This window comes from Perna viridis, chromosome 12 (genome assembly GCF_037379345.1).
Source record: "Perna viridis isolate PV_CMFRI_1.1 ecotype Kerala chromosome 12, ASM3737934v1, whole genome shotgun sequence".
NCBI lineage: Eukaryota > Metazoa > Mollusca > Bivalvia > Mytilida > Mytilidae > Perna > Perna viridis.
This window is the reverse complement of record NC_142456.1, coordinates 9,808,382-9,828,281: the sequence shown is the minus strand read 5'-3', so window position 1 is coordinate 9,828,281 and position 19,900 is coordinate 9,808,382. Positions and strand designations below refer to the sequence as shown.

The 19,900-nt window shown below is 32.8% G+C and overlaps 1 protein-coding gene across 2 annotated transcripts; it reads left to right on the top strand.

Moving 5' to 3' along the window:
• Positions 1–19,522, top strand: LOC148601129 (protein mesh-like). Of its 2 annotated transcripts, none has more exons than XM_088554162.1 (18): positions 1–242; positions 564–857; positions 3,271–3,408; positions 4,118–4,286; positions 4,571–4,819; positions 5,749–5,888; positions 6,555–6,712; positions 7,251–7,532; positions 7,806–8,080; positions 8,650–8,793; positions 11,063–11,221; positions 12,016–12,165; positions 12,822–12,947; positions 14,042–14,290; positions 15,256–15,414; positions 16,222–16,380; positions 17,071–17,232; positions 18,193–19,522. In XM_088554162.1, the coding sequence occupies exons 1-18, from the start codon at positions 30–32 to the stop codon at positions 18,285–18,287; spliced, it is 3,321 nt and encodes a 1,106-aa protein (XP_088410288.1). In that variant the 5' UTR covers positions 1–29; the 3' UTR covers positions 18,288–19,522. The 2 variants fall into 2 exon arrangements, with proteins under 2 accessions (XP_088410288.1, XP_088410287.1); XM_088554161.1 differs by having other exon boundaries at positions 4,571–4,858.
• The last annotated feature ends 378 nt before the right edge of the window (positions 19,523–19,900 follow it).

Sequence of the window (19,900 nt, the reverse complement as noted above, 5' to 3'; positions counted from 1 at the left end):
AAATAAAATTGTCACTGCATCATCGTTGTATGTTATTCCAAACCATGTATCGTCAAGGATTATATTTGCTGAATCTGATAAGCGGTTTATCGATAGTTCTCGGTATACCGTTGTCGGATTTCTATCCGTACGGGCAGGGGAATGGAGACAGGAAAGTTCCAACTAATGATGATGGAAGTTCGCCTAAAGTTGAGATCAGCACTTCGTTCCCTTATTTCAACCAGCTGTTTCATTCTTTATATGTAAGTTTAACTCAAATACAGAGGCAATCAAAAAAGTGGTTTTAATATTTCTAACTTTTTGATAGAATTTTTAATATGGAAGGAACGAACACCTGGTAAATACCGAGTTACATTTCATTCTAAATCATATAAGTGCATATATTTATTATAATCAATCTTCGCTGAAATGTAAAGTGGCAGGTAACTTTTGGTGTCCATGTCCCTTTAGGTAAAGATACAGTCAAACATAACGAATGAAATGAACGAAATGAGTAATTATAGTTTGATGAAAATATAGTCACTTCTTTTTTTTATTTTTTAAACATTTTATTTTACTTGTAGGTGAATACTAACGGTGACATTTCCTTCAGTTCATCCCTCAGTACATACACTCCACATCCATTTCCACTGAGCGGCAACAGTAAAATAGTAGCCCCATACTGGTGTGACATAGATACTCGGAGGGGAGGAGTCGTCTGGTACTATGAAACGAATAACCAAATGATTTTACGCAATGCTTCGCAAAATATTCGAGAAATTTTCCCAGATCAATCGAACTTCGACGCAGCTTGGGTTTTTGTTGCAACATGGGACAATGTTGCTTTTTACGGCGCTAACGCCATTGGCAAAACAAAGGTATCGTTGACTATGTTAATTGTAATACTGCCATTGAAAATGTCAATATACTATACATATAGCTATCGATCTTTACCATAAATTGATCTTTCAGTAAACTTAAAGAGTATAAGAATATATGCATATTTTCATTCATACAATTTTTTTAATATACCTGTGTGTACTCTTTTACCGATGTTCATGTTTATTGCAAGAATCATTTCTAATCTACTAAAGTCTGAGCATAATATATACCAATCTGGTACATTCACTTTTAAATAATGTTGTGTAGAATACCTGGAGGTTCTTGATTCTCGTATTAAAAAAGGCCAACATCTATTGATCCCTATTAAAGTGTTTTGTAAAGTAACAAAAATGGCTACTGAAACTGTGTATTGAATCTTTAAACTCTTAAATAATCGCTTTTGTGAAAAATCTTGTACATGGTATACTAAGCAAATTGTTTCAAGTATCACTCGTTATCTAAACAAGAAGGACTAAAATAGTTGCAAATTAGACATCCATATCTAATAAATGAATTTCCCAGTTATGACATTTTTAAACATAACATTGAATAAAAACCGTTGTCAGAACGTAATTCATCATAGAGTATCTCAATGTCACTTTCGTTACACAGAGAGCCAGTAACAGCTTATTCGTAGTTCGTAGTTTACAGCATTATTTTACCTCCTGTTCATTGTCTAAATATCCAATTGATACACGACCACATTCGCATCAATTTGAAATGCTGTATTCTATGATATAATTGTATCAAAAGATTATTAATGACGTATTTAAGTTTGTGTTTATGAATGACGTTATAAATGAAAATAAATTGAAAAGCAATTTTTATCTTTTTAAGATAAGAAATATCATTATAAGATCTGTGATAGGACGGGTTATTTATGACATTTTTGACAATTTAGATTTTGCTGTGTTTTATGTCATTTACTTAATTATTACAATTTTTTTATCACAAATCGGTACTATAACAAAATATTTTTACAGAATAAAAACTTTAATCCTCGAATCCAACACATACAATCTGTAGTCATAGACTTGTTTGCACCTATCTGCACTTTTTTCTTTCAAAAATAAATGTGTAACTGCTAACATAAAAAATACTTGAAGCATTTTTTTAAGATTAAATAAGCATTTATATACTTCTTGGACGGTTAAATATCTTGCTGTGTCTCATAAAGGTGCGATGTAATTCGAACATTTCTTAGGTTGATCTTCCGTAATATTTGTCGATATGGCAAGCCGTTATTGGCAGACGATCGATATGATTCTTGCCATTATAGATGCCAAATGTTGTAAAGGAATCATAGAGGAAGTGGTTTAATAACTTGTCGAATTTGATTATAGCAAGATATCTTCTCGGTTTATGTAATTTTAACATCATAATAAACTAGATGTGGTTCTTTTGTTATGATGTTCAAATTAGATAATTTAGGTTATTCAATTTTCTCCCGTTATGAATCATATGAGGAAGCAGACAATTGTTCAATAAATTATATATGATAGAAATTTATATCATATTTTGCAATTTTATGCACATTCTAAATATTAAATTCTAAACCCGTTATTACATGTGTGCAAAGGTTGTTTTCGTTATCGCATATGAGCTGTTTTTCCAAAATGTATATTACTTCTTCAGTCCTTGCTTGGAAAGTGTTTGGTATCCACAGAAACACATTCAGGTCATAATGACGAATAACATACACGACTTTTTTGGATCATGTGTAGTTTTACCTGATATCATATAAATAGACAAAAAATGCATTGATCTTAGTGTAAAAAAGTTAAATAAAATAACTGAAGATTGAAGGTTTAAAACATAACCTTGGATAAAATTAAATTCAATACGTAGTTAATAAAAAAAAGATGTCCATGTCACTATCTTTAAACAGGAAACTAGTAACTGCTTGCTTATTTGATCTTCAATCTAATCGCAATAGCTAGGGAAAAAAAGAGAAAATTTAACAAGAATAAAGCAGAATTTGTTATTTGTTTGAAATTTAACCAACACTGTTTTATTTTAATTGACATGCATTTAACAGCTGATCCTGACGTTTCAGGCCAGTGATATATCACGACCAGGTGTAAAATTTAGGTCACATAAAAGCAGTGCAAACAAACTGCAAAAATATTCAGTCATCGGTCCGTATATTCGCGAGAAAATTTGTAGTTTAAAAGAATTTTCAGACACATATTCGATATTGGTAATACATATATATTCTTTCATTAGCCCTTTGTTAAATTATGCCATCTTTTACTGGAATTGCCACGTGTTCTGTATCAACTCGTTGGTGCAATAAGAAAATCTTGCGCAGTTAAAAATAAAAATTGTCTTGTATCTTTAGTTAGAAAAATAATAAAATTAACATTAATTGCAAAAAGCAGGTCATCATACTCAAATTTCTGATTTCAGAGAAACACATTCCAGTGTTTGTTAATAACTAATGGCAGACACTCGTTTGCTATTTTCCTTTACAACAGGATTGAATGGACTACGGGAACAGCAAGCAACGGTAATGCCAATACCGGCCTTGGTGGTACACCTGCGCAGGTAAACATATTAAGGGTGCTTAACTAAACGATGTTAAAAAAATATTTCCTTCCGTTTCACTTTATATGCAACCATTGAACAAAACACAAACTCATGACGAGTTTGAACAGTCTAAACACTAAACAAGACTTAGTAAACTCATGAAAGCTTGTGTCAGTCCGATTAGAACAATCTAATCTAATACTATACCAACCATGAACTGAGCAAGATCACAAATTTAGTCTGATGCAAAATTGTAACAGTACAAACAGTCTTCTGCATAGTATTATTTAGTGATTTAAGGCAATCGTGGGCTCACATAAGACAAATAACAGTACTACAGTACTTGAACCGATCCGTGCAATAAAAATTGCGATCACGTGACCACAGAGCGGTCAATGTATTTTACGGGATTTTTGGTTTTCTTTGTCAATTTTACATATTTGCATGTTATATATTTAAACATCAATTTATACTTCAATTTTTCATTTCTATTATTTACTGCGATCAGATCGGTCACCTATCATCGGTCATCGATGCGTCAGCGCTCAATCAGTCAACGGTCATCGATCCGTCAAATCGTTGTGTGGATCGTTTCAAGGACTGTAGTAGTAGGTACTTTGTGCAGTAAGTTTTAATATAAGTCATGTCACAAGATCACTATTTTGTAGTTTTATTCAAAAATACTTTATAATTTAAAAAAAAATTAGTACAATAAATATTCCTCAAGGTTGGTTTTGACGCTGGCGATGGACACAACTTTCTAGCTATAAACGAATCAAGGACTGACAGAGTTATCAACGTCACAAAACTGAGTAATGTGGACATTCCTGGAAAATTCGTCTTCAGACTAGATACTGAGATAGTCACCGGAAGTGAGTGTACACAAGAAACTGGAGGTTAGTCTTTTTATGATTTATTTGCAAGCCTAACTCTTAATTATTAAAAACTAAAACTTGCTTTAAATGATGTATAATTCATGTCCAAAACGCCATTTTTCCTTGACCATTCCCTGTTTTTTTCAAATTTTCAAGATTGTACTTTGACGTTTTTCTACTCAGGTATTTTGTTTTAAATAGAACACAAAACTTAACTTAAAAATCGCTGGATCTATTATTGCTAGCCATATTGTTCACTTTCCACAATACATGCATTTTAACTTGATTATAATGCTTTATAATAGGAGCCCTGACTATATTTCCTCGCTTCATTACAATGTTCGGAGGGACTGAACTTTCCATTGGCGGTCCTTGCATAGAGAAAGGAGACAAAATTGAAATTGAATTCCAGCACGTATCCGTACGACGTCCTTGTAGTCGGGTTTCAAAGACGATTGCAAAATGCATTGCACCGATGGCCAACATAACTGGTGATGTTAAGGTCACATTGTATATACAGAGAGCAAGTCACGATGTTCCAGCTTCTCCGAACGGTATCCAAAGTATCAAATATACTGGACTTTCCAGTTTTGGTATGTTCTCCTATACAAACTGTAACAGGAGTTATCTTTTTCATTACTGTTTAATGTGTTGTATTAGTCATTTTTTTTCTTTTTTCTTTTTTTTTCTTGTGTGTGTGTGTGTGTGTCCAATTAAAAAAAAACGAATTTCAATCACGTTGGAATGGTTATACGAAAAAAAGTATCATCCATTTACAAGTATTTAAGAGAAAATCAATTGTCGAATAAATTTATTTATTGATTTTTTTGTTTTTTTTGTTTTGTTTCTTTATTATTTAGCTTACTTTGTATCACTACCAACTTTCATATTCATAATTTAAAAACACTTACATTACCGTTGCAATGCTCGTTGAGTGTACTGATACTGACTGTATATTTCATGACAATCTAATTAAAATTTGACCTATGAAATATTCCATTCAGTATCTGTATGTATGATCTAATAACTCTTTTTTTACATTCAATTCAGAAGACATGTTCAGAATGCATATAGGTTTTTCCTTTTGAATCAGTAATCAAGGGAACCAAGGTTATAGCGGTAATCAAAAGAATATAATCCAGGGACAATGACCAGACATGGAAAACAGACATACACAACAAAGAACATAAAGTAACTGAAATCATACATACAAAGTAACAAAAGTTAATGAGCAACTCGGACTCCACTAAAAACTGGGAGCATGGACAAGGTGCACCGGTAGGGTAAGCGTCCTCTATAATGCTTTCAAAATTCTGAACGATGAAATTAGATTGGCTATCAGAAAGGTTATCTGAACAGAAAGTACAATCGAGCTTTGTTAGATTCTAAATGCAATGACTGAATGGAACAATTGGCATGTTTGATTTTAGTTACATTGGTTTGGTAATTAAGGGTAGTAAAGTAAGTCAATCTGAATTTTCAGTGAATCCTGTAGATACTAAAAAATCCAGTATCCATCAAATACAACCAGAAACATGGGCATTAGGACGAACAGTTACGATTGGATGGAATATATTACCATTCGAGGCTGATTTGATATCTATAGAACAGTTTTCTGTGGGAGTATGTTTTTATGTTTTTCTTATCTATTATCATGTTTGATTTGAAGTTTACGTTAAAATAAATCAAATTATAATTTCAAATCTGATTGTAAAATATAGTACAAAATATTGTTTTTTTGTTTCTTCTAATGATTCATATTCATTTATACTTTATATGACAAGCAAAATATCGGTAAATATATACTATCAATGTTCACCTATAAACAAAATGATTTTTCGTATTATTTCAAGGACAAATTATTCGCGCATGGTTGTTTGACATATCCCCGTTCCACATTTGTTTCATTATCTACTATTAATTCGGTGTTTATACCAGAAATGCAGAATTTCATTTTATTTGCATTTTTCCGTGAAGGTAAATTTATTTTGCATGTGGGAGATTCGGCTTTATACTGTTTTTATATGAACAGACACCTTTTGGTGGTCTGTAACATACCTCTTAACATGGCTTAACATGACATAACACGTGACTTTCGCCTTTGTCCTTATTCTAAAATTGATATACGTGTGTGTTTGTGTGTTTATGTGTGTGTGTATGTGTGAGGGGGGTCTTTTTTATTACTTTGTTCACATTGATGTGACCTTAACCTGTAAATGCCTAGTTATTTTTATTAGTATACATTGTTTACTGATATGTACTTACACGTCCCTCTATGGTTTCTTACAGAACTTGAATGGAACTGAAGTTAAACTTATATCCGATGGTTATATTACAAGAAACTTAAGTTTGAACGATCAAACATATACATTCCTGCTCCAAACACCTCGTTCGGCCGTGGCATTCAGGATTCATAGAGAACCCAGCTCAACAGATTACATAGATAAGTAAGACATTAGGTTAATATACATGTACAAACAAATAAAGCAAATAAAAAACTAGAAACATAACTAGTTATGCACATATGACATATACGGACATGAATTAAAAAAAAACCAACTGACTACAACATTATCAAGTCGGTAAAGGTGTTGAATGTAGTGTTGATTGATTGATTGATTAATTGTGGTTCTGTTTTCTATGGTAATAAGAAGCAAAAGTGTTTGATAATGAAGTATTAAAATGAACAGTTGCATTTCGTCACACTGTCAAGAATGTGCCTTGTCTCTTGGACACAAAGTGAAAGCAACACTTTCTTACCTTATTTTGAGAAATGCTGTTTAAAAATGGTGATGATGGTACAAACACTTGTTTATACAGCTTACTATCTTTTCGTATAGAATTATACATATCATAACGATAAATGTACTTGAATTTTCCTTCATGTACATCGACAGTGTTTGTATAGTTGAATTGAATTAGGCCCTCCAAGCAATGACATACTAGAATATGCAATTTAACTTATAAGACTTTTTTAATATCCAGTGTCCTCCTTGTTCCTAGCGTATGGTCGGATATATATATTCCTAGACCATTGAATAGCGCAGTTGCTGTGGATACTTGCATTCATTGGGCAGGACGGGACGATCAATTACGTTTATCTATCAGCCGAGACAATATCGAGGTTTGTCCGTGTAATATAAATCAGGCACAACTAGACATAGCAAGGTTCGTCGCCGACCCTTTGTGCCAGAAAGGTAACAACGGAAGAAGTAAATGTACTTTCAGTCCAGATGCCGAACAATGTTTCAGAATGGTGTTTCCGGGGTAAGTTACGTATAGGTATATACATTTGTAATATTTATAATGGCTTAAATTTTGTCAAAATTTCTAAACAAATGGCCCATGCCATTTTCCTGGGTTATTTACTAACAAGGGTCAGACTTGTTAAAATGAGATTACTCTAGATCTGCAAGCAGGGAATAAAAAAAGCTAACCGAATTATCTTTTCCACATCTTCTCAAGGCTCACAAATGCCACACTACGGCCCAAATAGAAATTATTGTTTCAATTGATTAATATTATAATATCATCTTACAGAAGGAACGGCAACGATAACCAGTGTTGCTATGACAACAATGGAAACCTTATCGAAACAAATGGCTATGTATTTGGAGGATTTGGTCACAGATATCATTATAAGGGCGGTCCGAACGGAAATGTCCCACATCTTTCTAACGTGCATGGCGACATAGTCCCATTTATGTACTGTTGTCAATTTCTAAATCAGGACCTCAGCGGTTTCAAACTTTGTGAAGAATTTCTGACTAGACGTCCGGCATCGCGATGTAAAGGATATAAACCTCCATGGATAGGTTAGTACATGTACTATAACCATGTTGGGTATAGGAAACCAGGTAAGCTTTACGTGTTTTTTTTATTACGCAGTAGCAGGATGCAAGAAATATATTAACCTTCTAGATCAAGGGAAACTAGTAGCCTACGACAATAATCGAGATAATTAAACTTACAAACCACGTATAACAATGAATTACAATGTATTATAAGGAGTAATCAAGGGAACCAAGGTTATAGCGGCAATCAAAAGAATGCAATTCAGGGACAAAGACCAGAAATGGAAAACAGACATACACAACAAAGAACATAAAGTAACTAAAATCATACATACAAAGTAACAAAAGTAAATCAGCAACTCGGACTCCACTAAAAAATGGGAGCATGGACCAGGTACACCGGTAGGTATAAATCATGTCATCAAACTCTCTAACTGTTAACATTTGATAAAAAAATTCAGTACATGCACATCATGTTCAGTACAGTTACATGTACCACATGCAATTTACTTATATTACAATCAACAAAATAACATGTTCTATAATTTCACTAAAGTTCGGATCATGAGCTTTTACATTATCCATTATAGCTTCTATCATTGGTGATCCTCATATGGTAACACTTGATGGATTACATTACACGTTCAATGGTGTCGGAGAATTTGTATTAGTGACAGATCAAATACATGAACTCAGTATTCAAGCAAGGATGGAACAATTCAAAGACGAACAGGGTTTGTACTTTTGAAAGGATTGCACTTCCATTTATTACATAGAACAATGTAGAAACAAATACTTTAGTCATTATGTTAAGCTGTTAACACTATAGCACCATTTTATTAAATATATTTCCAGTATTTCCAAAACATAGTTTTGCATTCAAGGTTCTTTTGGACTAGTCTCCCCATGGTTGAATGGTTAATGAAACCACTTATCCGTTTTTTTCTTTGAAGATCTAACAACACTTTATTAGAGGTCACACATGAGGTAAAAACGTAAATTTCGGGCTTATTCGGACATTTGTTCCCAATCAAATCGATTGACCATAATTAATGTGAAGACATATTTTAGTATATGTTGATCTAAGAAAACTTATTTTAAAGGAAAAAAAAACACCGACATTGCTTGAATTAGACTATATCATATATTTGTATTAAAGAGTAATTTAGGGAACCAAGGTTATAGCCGTAATCAAAGAGTAATCAAGGAAACCAAGGTTATAGCGGTGATCAAAAGAATGTAATCCAGGGACAAACACCAGACATGTAAAACAGACATACACAACAAAGAACATAAAGTAACTAAAATCATACATACAAAGTAACAAAAGTAAATGAGCAACTCGGACTCCACTGTTACGGTAGGGTAAGCGTCCTCTGCTTGTCTAGAAACACCCGCCGAGTTGCTCATAAAAAGTCTAGTCCGGGGTAGACAAACGAGGAAAGGTGAACTATGACCCGTTGAATAAATAAGTTTTCGTGGTCCCAATGGATACATCATAACGATCCACGAGTTCATGATGACGACCATAAAACTTCTGTAGTGATGACTTCAATCTTTTCGCAACATAACCCTGTTCCAGAAGCCTATTTGTTAGGGTTCTAGCGCGATACAAAAAGTCTGCGTTGTTTCGGCAAGCTAAGAATGTAATCCAGGGACAAAGACCTGATATGGAAAACAGACATACACACCGAAGACCATAAAGTAACTTAAATCATACATACAGAGTAAGAAAAGCAAATGTGCAACTCGGACTCCACTTAAAACTGAGAGCTTGGATTAAGGTAACCGGTAGGAAAATATACTTTCCTTGTATATACGGTACAAGTGAATGGTTAAGCCTTTATCGTTTTCCCTACATTATTCCCCTACACCAATATCGCAAATCCTATATCTCATCTCTACTCGGAACACACTTGAAGTATAGTTTAAATATTTGATATAATAAACATCACATGTCTACAATTGTATAAGGCCGGATGCTCTTTGTCTTATATAGCTGAGTCTCGGGTTGATATGTCATGTGATACAGATTGTGACATGTATTAACTATTTATTAAGCAATATATAATGAATATACTAGTGGACTTATCAACAAAAGGAAACGATACAAAGTCAATAGTTTATTTTTTTCTAGCACCTGTAATGTTTAAATACTGTAAATGCGGTAATAAAGCATCTTTAAATGTTTTTTTGTAAATATACTGTTTTCAGTCATTGAGTCCATCGTGATTTAATTAAGAATCTGATTTTTTATATGAATGAATAGGATATCGCATCAGAAAAAAAAAATGTTATCTTAAAATATGGAAGAGTAATCAAGGGAACCAAGGTTATAGCGGTAATCAAAAGAATGTAATCCAGGGACAAAGACTAGACATGGAAACAACATACACAACAAAGAACATAAAGTAACTAGAATCATACATACAAAGCAAATGAGCAACTCGGACTCCACTAAAAACTAAGAATCTGATGCCACGGTAACCCGTAATTGGTGTTAACAGATAGTAAGGGGTTCGAGGTGTGATGACGCATGCTGGCATTTCTAAAGATTTCATTTGGCAAGAATAACAGTCTCAAGACAGACTAGTGACTCCTCAGTGGCAAACTAGCATAGCAAACAATTGAATAGAATTCATAACGTCAAAGACCGCGCAAACGCCTTTTACCCTTGTGTAACTGTGCATTGCATACGGAAAATTCAGTCTGAGGAATACTGTGTTGTCATTACAAAAGAAATTTTCTGATAAGCTGCATGTGGGGGTAATCTCACATTCCACAAATCAAAAATCCGGGTATTTGTTTCGGACCCTTTTTACGTTATTTTTGTAAACTGTGTCCGAAACCCGTTTCAAACAAAATGTCTTTGTTTATTATATAGCTTCCTATAAAAATATAAAACCTCGTTTTTTGATACAAATGTTGCATCGTTTCTTACGTTGACTAGCATATTTATGAAACCTACCAATTCCCGGATAGCTTTCAAAGTATATTTGACAGGCAATGCAATGCAGGCAAGTGTTATTACGTCTATTGCAATGCAGTGTAATAGCTCTGAACCCGTAGTAGAAATCAGACTAAATGAAATACGATTGGTTGACGTTCTTGTGAATGGCCAGCTGGTGGATTTTACCGATACCGATAGTATTGGGATGAAAGGTACTTGTGTCAATTTCACAAAAACTCATTAAACCTAATCGTAGATATTGACGTTATTTTAGAAAATTACATTGTGTATGACACGTTTCTACTATTTCGATATTAAGTAATGCTAAAATTAACACGATAAATTTATAATATTTGATTCGTAAATTAAGTTTGAATGTTGAACAAGGTGCTCAAGTGGCGTTTTATTTGTTTGACTAATTTGTCTGATATTTCGTAAGAACGGTTTTAGATGTTTTCTGATACATATGTATTAACTTAAGTACCAATTTGACTGCTTGGTTAGTACCGGTAAGAATTAGGCACTGAATGAACCATGGTATTACAAAACCCACTATTTTGTTTGCCTAATTGGACTATTTGCACCATCAGAATCAAGATTATTTCTATTTTTCCCATTTGCCTGATTCTTACAAAACATACACTTAATGTCAAAGGTGGTGATATGAATGTTTTATTTAATTTCTTCATAATATGTCAATTATTTTATAGCAAAACATGAAATGATTCGGCATCAACATATAGACTTTCGCGTTTTCGTGCTAGATTTACCCCACTTATTCAGTAAGTTGCTTTCAAATATTTACCATTTGCTTACACCTTAAATCTCATCTATATAGAGGAACAGGCAAAATGTGAATTCAAACCATACTTGTGGAGCCGAATAATTGCCAGACAGACACACACACAATTCCATTATGACTCCCACGCGTTGAGTGGGATATAATTTGTTCCCTTACATCGTAAGAAATGTCCTGTTTATACCCTTTTTTACAACTATGTTTTAGGAACGACAATAGTCAGTTCAAGAAGAAACAATGTAACTGATTTGATATGGATATCTGTGACATGTGGGTTTCCTAATGTAGCGCTTAATGTAACAGCTGTAAGGAAAATGATCAACTTTAAGTTTATCATAAGCGGTCAAGTACTACGAGGTAATTAAAGCGCTACAATTAGTATATTTATAGTGTTGATAGAAATAAAAAAGAACAACTTTCTTATGCATGATGTGTCGTCGATAAGCATTCTAGCATAAAAGTTAGAGCTATATATTAGATTGAACATTGTTGAATTCGGGCTCACGCAAGACGTCAATTATTATCGGCAAATATCAAAAAAATATCAGAATTCAAGGCCATCGTCAAAATAAGTACAACTGCTTTGAGAAGGTTACTTTAATTATATCGTATGCTGAAATATATTTCACTTTGTATGCAGTTTAAATGTACATTCTTTTGAATTGTAAATATCAAATTGGCAGATATCGTAACATAGAAGTATTTGATTCAAAGGAAATTTTGGTACACTTGGCGGTGACTAAAGGAATATCTATAAAACTAAACTTTGTGCAAAAATGTCTGTGTTTAATATCTTTAAGATGGTAAGACTACGAAATTATCCTCTATAACAAATGTTCGAGCTAACAAACCGAACAAATGACACCGCGCTAAGTTTACATCCATTGACATAGGTGTTTAAAACAAAACAAATCATGGAATGTCAAGATATGATCACGTACAAACATTGAAAATGCTTCAAATTTCATTATAATAATGCTGATTGTATATTCAGTATTATATATTGTTTACAGGAAAACTTGGCGGTTTATTAGGGAACTTTAATGGTAGAACTTATGATGATCTCTTAAGTAAAGACGGCGTTTTTGTTCCAATCAACGCTTCTTTGAATGAAATTCATTATAACTTTGGACTATCTTGTAAGTGTTACACTGTAATAATCTACTTGGTCAATAACTCTTTAAACTGAAATTATATCCCCTTAAAATATGTTTTGTTATGATAAGAATTACCTCATATATCAATTATATGGACTAGTTCATCAAATACGTTTAGGGGAGCCAGGATTCGAAGGGTAATAAACAAGAAAAAAATCTAAGTATGACGACAAGACAAGGAATAAAGACGAACGCATGAAATAACGTGAAAAAAACTTAAGTGTAAGTGTTTGTAAGAATCAGGCAAAATGCGAAAAATCCCACCATCTGATAATGTATTATCACTCAAGGATACTTTCTTTATTTGAAAAGACCATTAATTGATCTGTGCATCACAGGCTTTGCGCGGAAATTTTTCAATAGAATCAATAGAAAAATGAGAGTTATCTGCCCTTGAAATGTTCATTTTTAGTGCATTTCAATTAAACTGTAACTCAATGGTCCTGCATGAATTAGAAAATCTTGTCTGTTTTCCTTGATCCTCATGGTGCGAATAGTCAAATTATACTATCAAAATATTGGTTTTTTTCATACCATGTTTCACCAACTGCCTGATTCTTACAGGAACTGACACTTAAGTAATACGTACATAGAAAGAAAAGAAAATGACCAACCCGTTTCCACTCAAAACTAGGAGCATGTACTAACTGCATTGGGTGAATATGAATATTATAATATTTTTGTTTATGATATTTGTATTTCTGTTTAAATTGTAATCAAAAGAACCTGGAAATCAATAGAATGCAGTCTATGGACAAAGACCAGACACTGAAAACAGATACACACAAAAAAGAACACAAAAAAGTAAAATAAACCATACAAGGTTACAACATTTAATGAGCAACTCGGACTCCACCAAAAAAACTGAAAAAATGTAGACAGAACATGAGAACCTTAAGATGTACTAGTTTGATTGTCCTGTTGCGCATCTAATTCGTTCTCCATTTTTAGGGGAAGAGAATTGATTTTGTTTTAGTATCTTGTTTCGGTATCATTTTACACCTTTTCATTTTCACATTAATGTTTGTGCTGTTGCTACATAGTATAAATGCTGTATGGTAAAAATCTTATTAAAGGGATGACGAATGCATCGGAATCTCTGTTCACTTACCCCATTGGAAAAACGCACGATTCCTATCAGAGAAAAGATTTTGATCCTGTGTTCAACCCAATTGACCGTTGTTCCATAAATAACGTGACAGGTGTTTGTGGTAATGACCCGGCTTGTCAGTTTGACCTTTGTACCACTAATGATGCTGGCTTTGCAAGCATAACAAAACAAGCATCTGATGAAATGAATGTTTTGCTTCAGTTTGCCCTACCAGGTATGCAAGTAAAAATGTTTATTCTTCCACAGATTTAAAACCTCTTCCTGATTTACCATACATCACACCACAAAAATTTTGTTATTGACAAAAAACATCACAAGGAAACAATAAAGGATCACTACTCATTAAATACCTGCGAAGCTGTTATGTTTTAATTTGCATATAGCTCTAGGGTTAACAAAATTAGTATAACAGATGTGTAAAATTTTGATCTTCTTGGTTTTGTTTTGTTTTGTTTTTGTTTTGTTATGTTTTTGTTTATGTGTTTGTTTTCTTTAGTTTTGTTTGTTTTGTTGTTTGTTTTCTTTCTTTTGTTTGTGTTTCGTTTTGGTTTTGTCATGTCTTGTTCATGTTTTTTTTTTTATTTTCAATGTATTTGCTGGATTTACTTATTTAATATGATCATGTTCAGATCTTTTCAGTAATGGAGATTATATTTGTGTTTTAGACAACCTTTGAAAGACTGTCGTTATTGACATAATGGTTTGATGAATTATTATGCTACTCTTTTCATGACGGTGAAATTTAAAAAATACATGAGAGCAATCATTTTAGGAAAATGCATTGTCGTAACATGTTTTACATGGAATTATTACGAAATGTCTTGACATAAATAAAGTTTCGGTCTCATAGATAATGTTTTATAGTGAATTGTTCCGTGAACTATAAAAAGATCCTAAAGTGACAGGAGGTTCTTAAAACACTCACACGGATGAGTAAGAGTGTCCAGGCATAGGTAACATAAAGTTAAGCAAACGTGATAATAATACAATACTTGCATTATTCAAAAAAGTCCCATATTTCAATGTTGTCCGATTGTCCTTTGAATTTAGATGACTGGTGTTACAAAGTAATGAGTATAATGGCATACATTTTTTTCGGTCCCATTTGTTCAAACTTCATCTAGTTTGCGAATATTACTCCTATGATCATAATAATTTTTTGACACTTCTGTTTTTTAGCCTGTGGCCTCCTACCACGCATATCTCATGGTAACTGGAACTATTCAGGACAATCAGCTTCCCTCGAATGTGACCCTGGTTATAACTCGAACAGTACCTCTTCTATTATTTGTGGGGAAGATGGTGAATGGGGAATCATTAATATTGAATGTGAAAAGAGTACGTATCTGTAAAAAGAAATTCAATTTAGGGTATAACCTAATAAAGTAGCTTCCTAAATTTTCTGTACCCTGAAAGATTACCCCGATGTCATATTGGTTATACAATCTTGTCATATCTACAGTCAGTTGATTTTATATATTTAAATTGGAATGAACAAGTCAGAAATTCAACTTCCATAAACAACATAGCATCGTCGAAGGGTTCTAATAAAATACGTTTTGTCAAATGAGGAACGTTATGAACAAAAGAAATCCCAGAATGTTATACAATTGTTGAACTCAATTATACCGTAACAAGTGTTTGCAATACATGTGCATGGGTATGAACGTAATAGGTGCATTGAAAATGACAATAAAATTTATATAAACGAAGGGATATGAACCTGTTCAATATGTCTACGCCAAACAAATACATAAACTTGACTTGATCGTATATTAATCAGATGGAGCCAGCTAATGATTAAGTCTATCTTCCGATTTGCTTCTGTAGGACAACCAAGTAAGATGCTAACATTTAGCTTTAATGTAGTAAAACACATACTGGTGATTTGTTTTCAAATTATGCACTTGCTGATAATTTCAGCTATTACTGATTTTCAATTTGGAGTACAAAATCGACCTCAGATAGGCACAGTATAAATTGACCGAATATTTGGTACATGTTATTGAAAGTTTGGGATCTTTGGAATAAAGTTTATCAACATGAGTTTTAAAGATCATTTTCAGTCGTACTTTTTGTTCCATTTATTTACACGGTGTTTTATTGCTTATGTTTAAGATTTAAACCGAGTTTTATAAATTGTAGGTTGCGACATCCTAACGAATGTATCAAACGGATATTGGAACTACTCAGGCAATTCAGCTTCCCTCGTGTGTTATTCTGGTTTCAGCCCGAATGGTTCTACTACAGTTATGTGTGGTGATGATGGTAAATGGAATTCAATTAATACTGCTTGTATAAAGAGTAAGTATCAGATTAAGTGTCAGTATCTGTAAGAATCAGGCGGTGGTTCAAAACCACCATTTTGAAACTGTTATTTGCACAATCAGAATCAAGAAGAAATACAACATTTCCCCTATCGTGTTGGTACATTGAGTTATAATTTCATTGAAATACACTTAACATGAACATTTCAAGGGCAGATAACTCTTTTAAAAACCGTATTTTTCTAACATTCTGTTGAAAAAACAAATCTAACGATGCAGAGAACAAATAGTGGTCTTTTCAAATAGAGAAATGATCCTTGAGTGACATGACACTGTCACATCGGTTGGCATTTTTCCATTTTACCTGATTCTTACAAAAACCCACGTAAATATATTTACTGTCACATCAACAATTAACATATATAAGAACAGTTGAAAACAATCACCAGATCAAAGTAAACTTATTCAGATATTGCATGTATCTTTCAAATTGACCGGATGAGCCATTAATGAATATGTTCTTGTTAACATTCCTACTAAGTGAGGAAAATATTATTTTGTCGCGTAAAAATAAAATAATGGAGACAGATAAATAACTGATAAACAGAATCAAAAAGTGAATAAGAGAATAAATAATACTCTTTTCGCAACTGTGAGTGTATTTACTGTTTATATTTTGTTCACAATGTAGCGTTGTTAATTTATAATAAAACAATATTTTATCTAGGTTGTGGGGCCCTTGGAAACGTACCAAATGGTCATTGGAACTATTCAGGTGATTCAGCTTATCTCGTTTGCAAACCTGGTTATAGCCCTGGCGGTACAACTACTGTTCAGTGTGGAGAGAATGGGGAATGGGGCATCATAGTTGCTATTTGTGCAAACGATGGTACGTTGTTTATTATGTTATCCCCGAAATATTGCAAATCGCAAAAATTAACTCTTTCCTTTAACATTCCGTATACTGGGTTATTTTGGTGGGGTATTAATTTTGGCGTATTTTTTGCGGTCAGTTTATAACCGCCAAAATTCCGCAAAATGTTACTCTGGGCTGCTTATGTTGTATGTGTATCACTTAGCATCTGCCAAGACAAGAAACGCCAAACTTTTTGTGTACGTTTTTGCTTCAAATCTTAAAATTTAACACCCAAAAAATAATAATAATAACCCGCCATGCGGGACTATGATGCTCGAATACACCTTTTGCGTTTAAATACTGATTAAACGAGTGTAGATTTTTAATTTACACACATATTTTTCAAACGAGCTTCAGAATTATATAACATGTAATTTGCAAACATGTTGATACAGTTATACACAGCCATCAGTATCAAAAAATGATATCAGGTACAAAAGTCATTGAAAAACTTCCAAAATCATATCTAGTTGTAAAGACAGACGAAAGCAACCTACATTTACAGTAAACAAACGGGTGGCTAAAATAAAAATTGCAACTAGTATCTTTGAACATATAACTGGTTTCGGTTGCGGTTAGCACCATATAGTTTCAAGTTTTACAATCGACTTGATTCAAAAGAATAACCCGTTGACAAGCTGTGGGTCATAAGTGAGACAAAAGGAAAGAAGGCATAAGACAATTACTTACCGTACAAAAATATCTGAAATGAACAAACCGAGCAACTCAAAGTATTTGGAACAGTTGTCTTTATCAATTTGTAAGCATGCATCAGTTTCTCGTTAATACAAAATGCTTGTCAACATCTATTTTTGCAAGTTACAATAACCAACATCAAATAGCAAATAAATAAAGATTGAAGCTAAAACATAATTCAAATTTACCTTATTTCTGTTTGTTTCAACTGTCTTATTCGATTTTGTTGTTTTATAGATGGTAGTCAGGTAGTGCACTATCTCCCAATTATCATCCCATCAACGGGTGCTGCTGTTGTTGCAGTCGTTGTCGTTATAAGTAAACTAAAATAGTTACAACAATGAAGATCAAAAACTGAAAACATAGGTGGATATTTATCAGTGTTTATCATGTTTATTCAGAGAACAACTACGGGTAATTGTGTATTCATATGATTTAACTGTATGTTAAACATGGTAATGTAAAAACACTCTCAATATCTCCTTTTTTATCAATAAAAATATGCAACAAACGGATATCCTCACCATGTTGTGCTACGTACAATTATTGTCAATACGTAAGTTCTTGCTAAGTGTAGTGAAATATTTGTATGAAATATGATAAAATAGTTAAAGTAAAATATCTTTAAAAAATATACAACAACTGTTCAAGGTAAATAGAACGCTTTGCGCTTTTGAACTCATTTTTGTACAGTTGGCACTTAATTGTAGAAATACATTTCTGAAACACTTTTGATAGAAAAGATTTCCTTATTATGCGCCCTCTGTTTTATATCCTCTACCGTTTATATCATAAACCAACATTTTTTTCTCTCCCGACGTTAGATAGGACTTTATTCTACGAATTTATAAATAAAAGTTACATTTATGAAACAAGTATTCTGGGATTCAGTTTTCTTTTTTTTCAGTTCCTTTGATCGTTTTTATTACATTTTATTGTATCCTTGATACGTTTTCCATATTTTGAGAGTCCGTGTTGCTATATAATATTTGGTTAGTTTTGTTTTTTATTTGTTTTTCGTTTTTTTTTTGTTTTTTGGGTTTTTTTTTCGTGCCTACAGTTTTTTTCAGGCCGTACTGGCCAGTTAACTTGTTACGAGTTAATACGAAATTTTACTTGCCTTTTCGATCTGTTTTGATTTGAGACAATTGTTACTTTTGGTGTAAAATCCAATGAAAGTACTGAATATATTAGATAAAAAAGATAATCAATGGTAACAAATTTGGAACATTGCTTGTCCGATTTTGTTTCGTTTGTATTATCTTTAGGTTTTTCGATTGATATTTGTCGCTAATTTTTCTATTCTTTTTATTTGTACTATAACCTTGGATTTTCTGGCATTACAACTTTAGTTTTAACTTCGACAACAAATCATTTAGTCCGAGTTGCTCATTTACTTTTATAACTTTGTATGTCTTATTTTAGTTACTTTATATTCTTATGTATGTATTGAGAAGTGCTAATTTATTCTAAAGGCTGAGGGAAAGACACATATAACCGCATAAAATACTGTTTATGGTACACAGCAATCAAATGATAGTTTCTTTAATTAAAATTGAAAATAGAATTTAGACTGTAATCACAATTGAAAAAAATCAGGAATAAATCTTATTCCATCCAACGATAAAATCATACGTACATTAAATTACATCATCAACCAATAAAGCGGCGCTAAATCAAATCATATGCAGTAGCATGTCCAAATAATTCCTGGTTTGGAACCCCCTCTTGTTTGGAAACTTTTATTTGTTAATTTGATGTACGAGTTGAGCAAAATGGAGAAAAGGAGGATAGGACCCACTTTATTTTAATTGCCATGAATACACCCTGAGCATACGTCCCCTTTAATTGGAAAAAGATAAAATCTTGATATTTATCAGACCATCTTGTCTTGCTTCATTCAAACTTTATTTCCATTCACACTAATTAAACTGAAATCATGGAT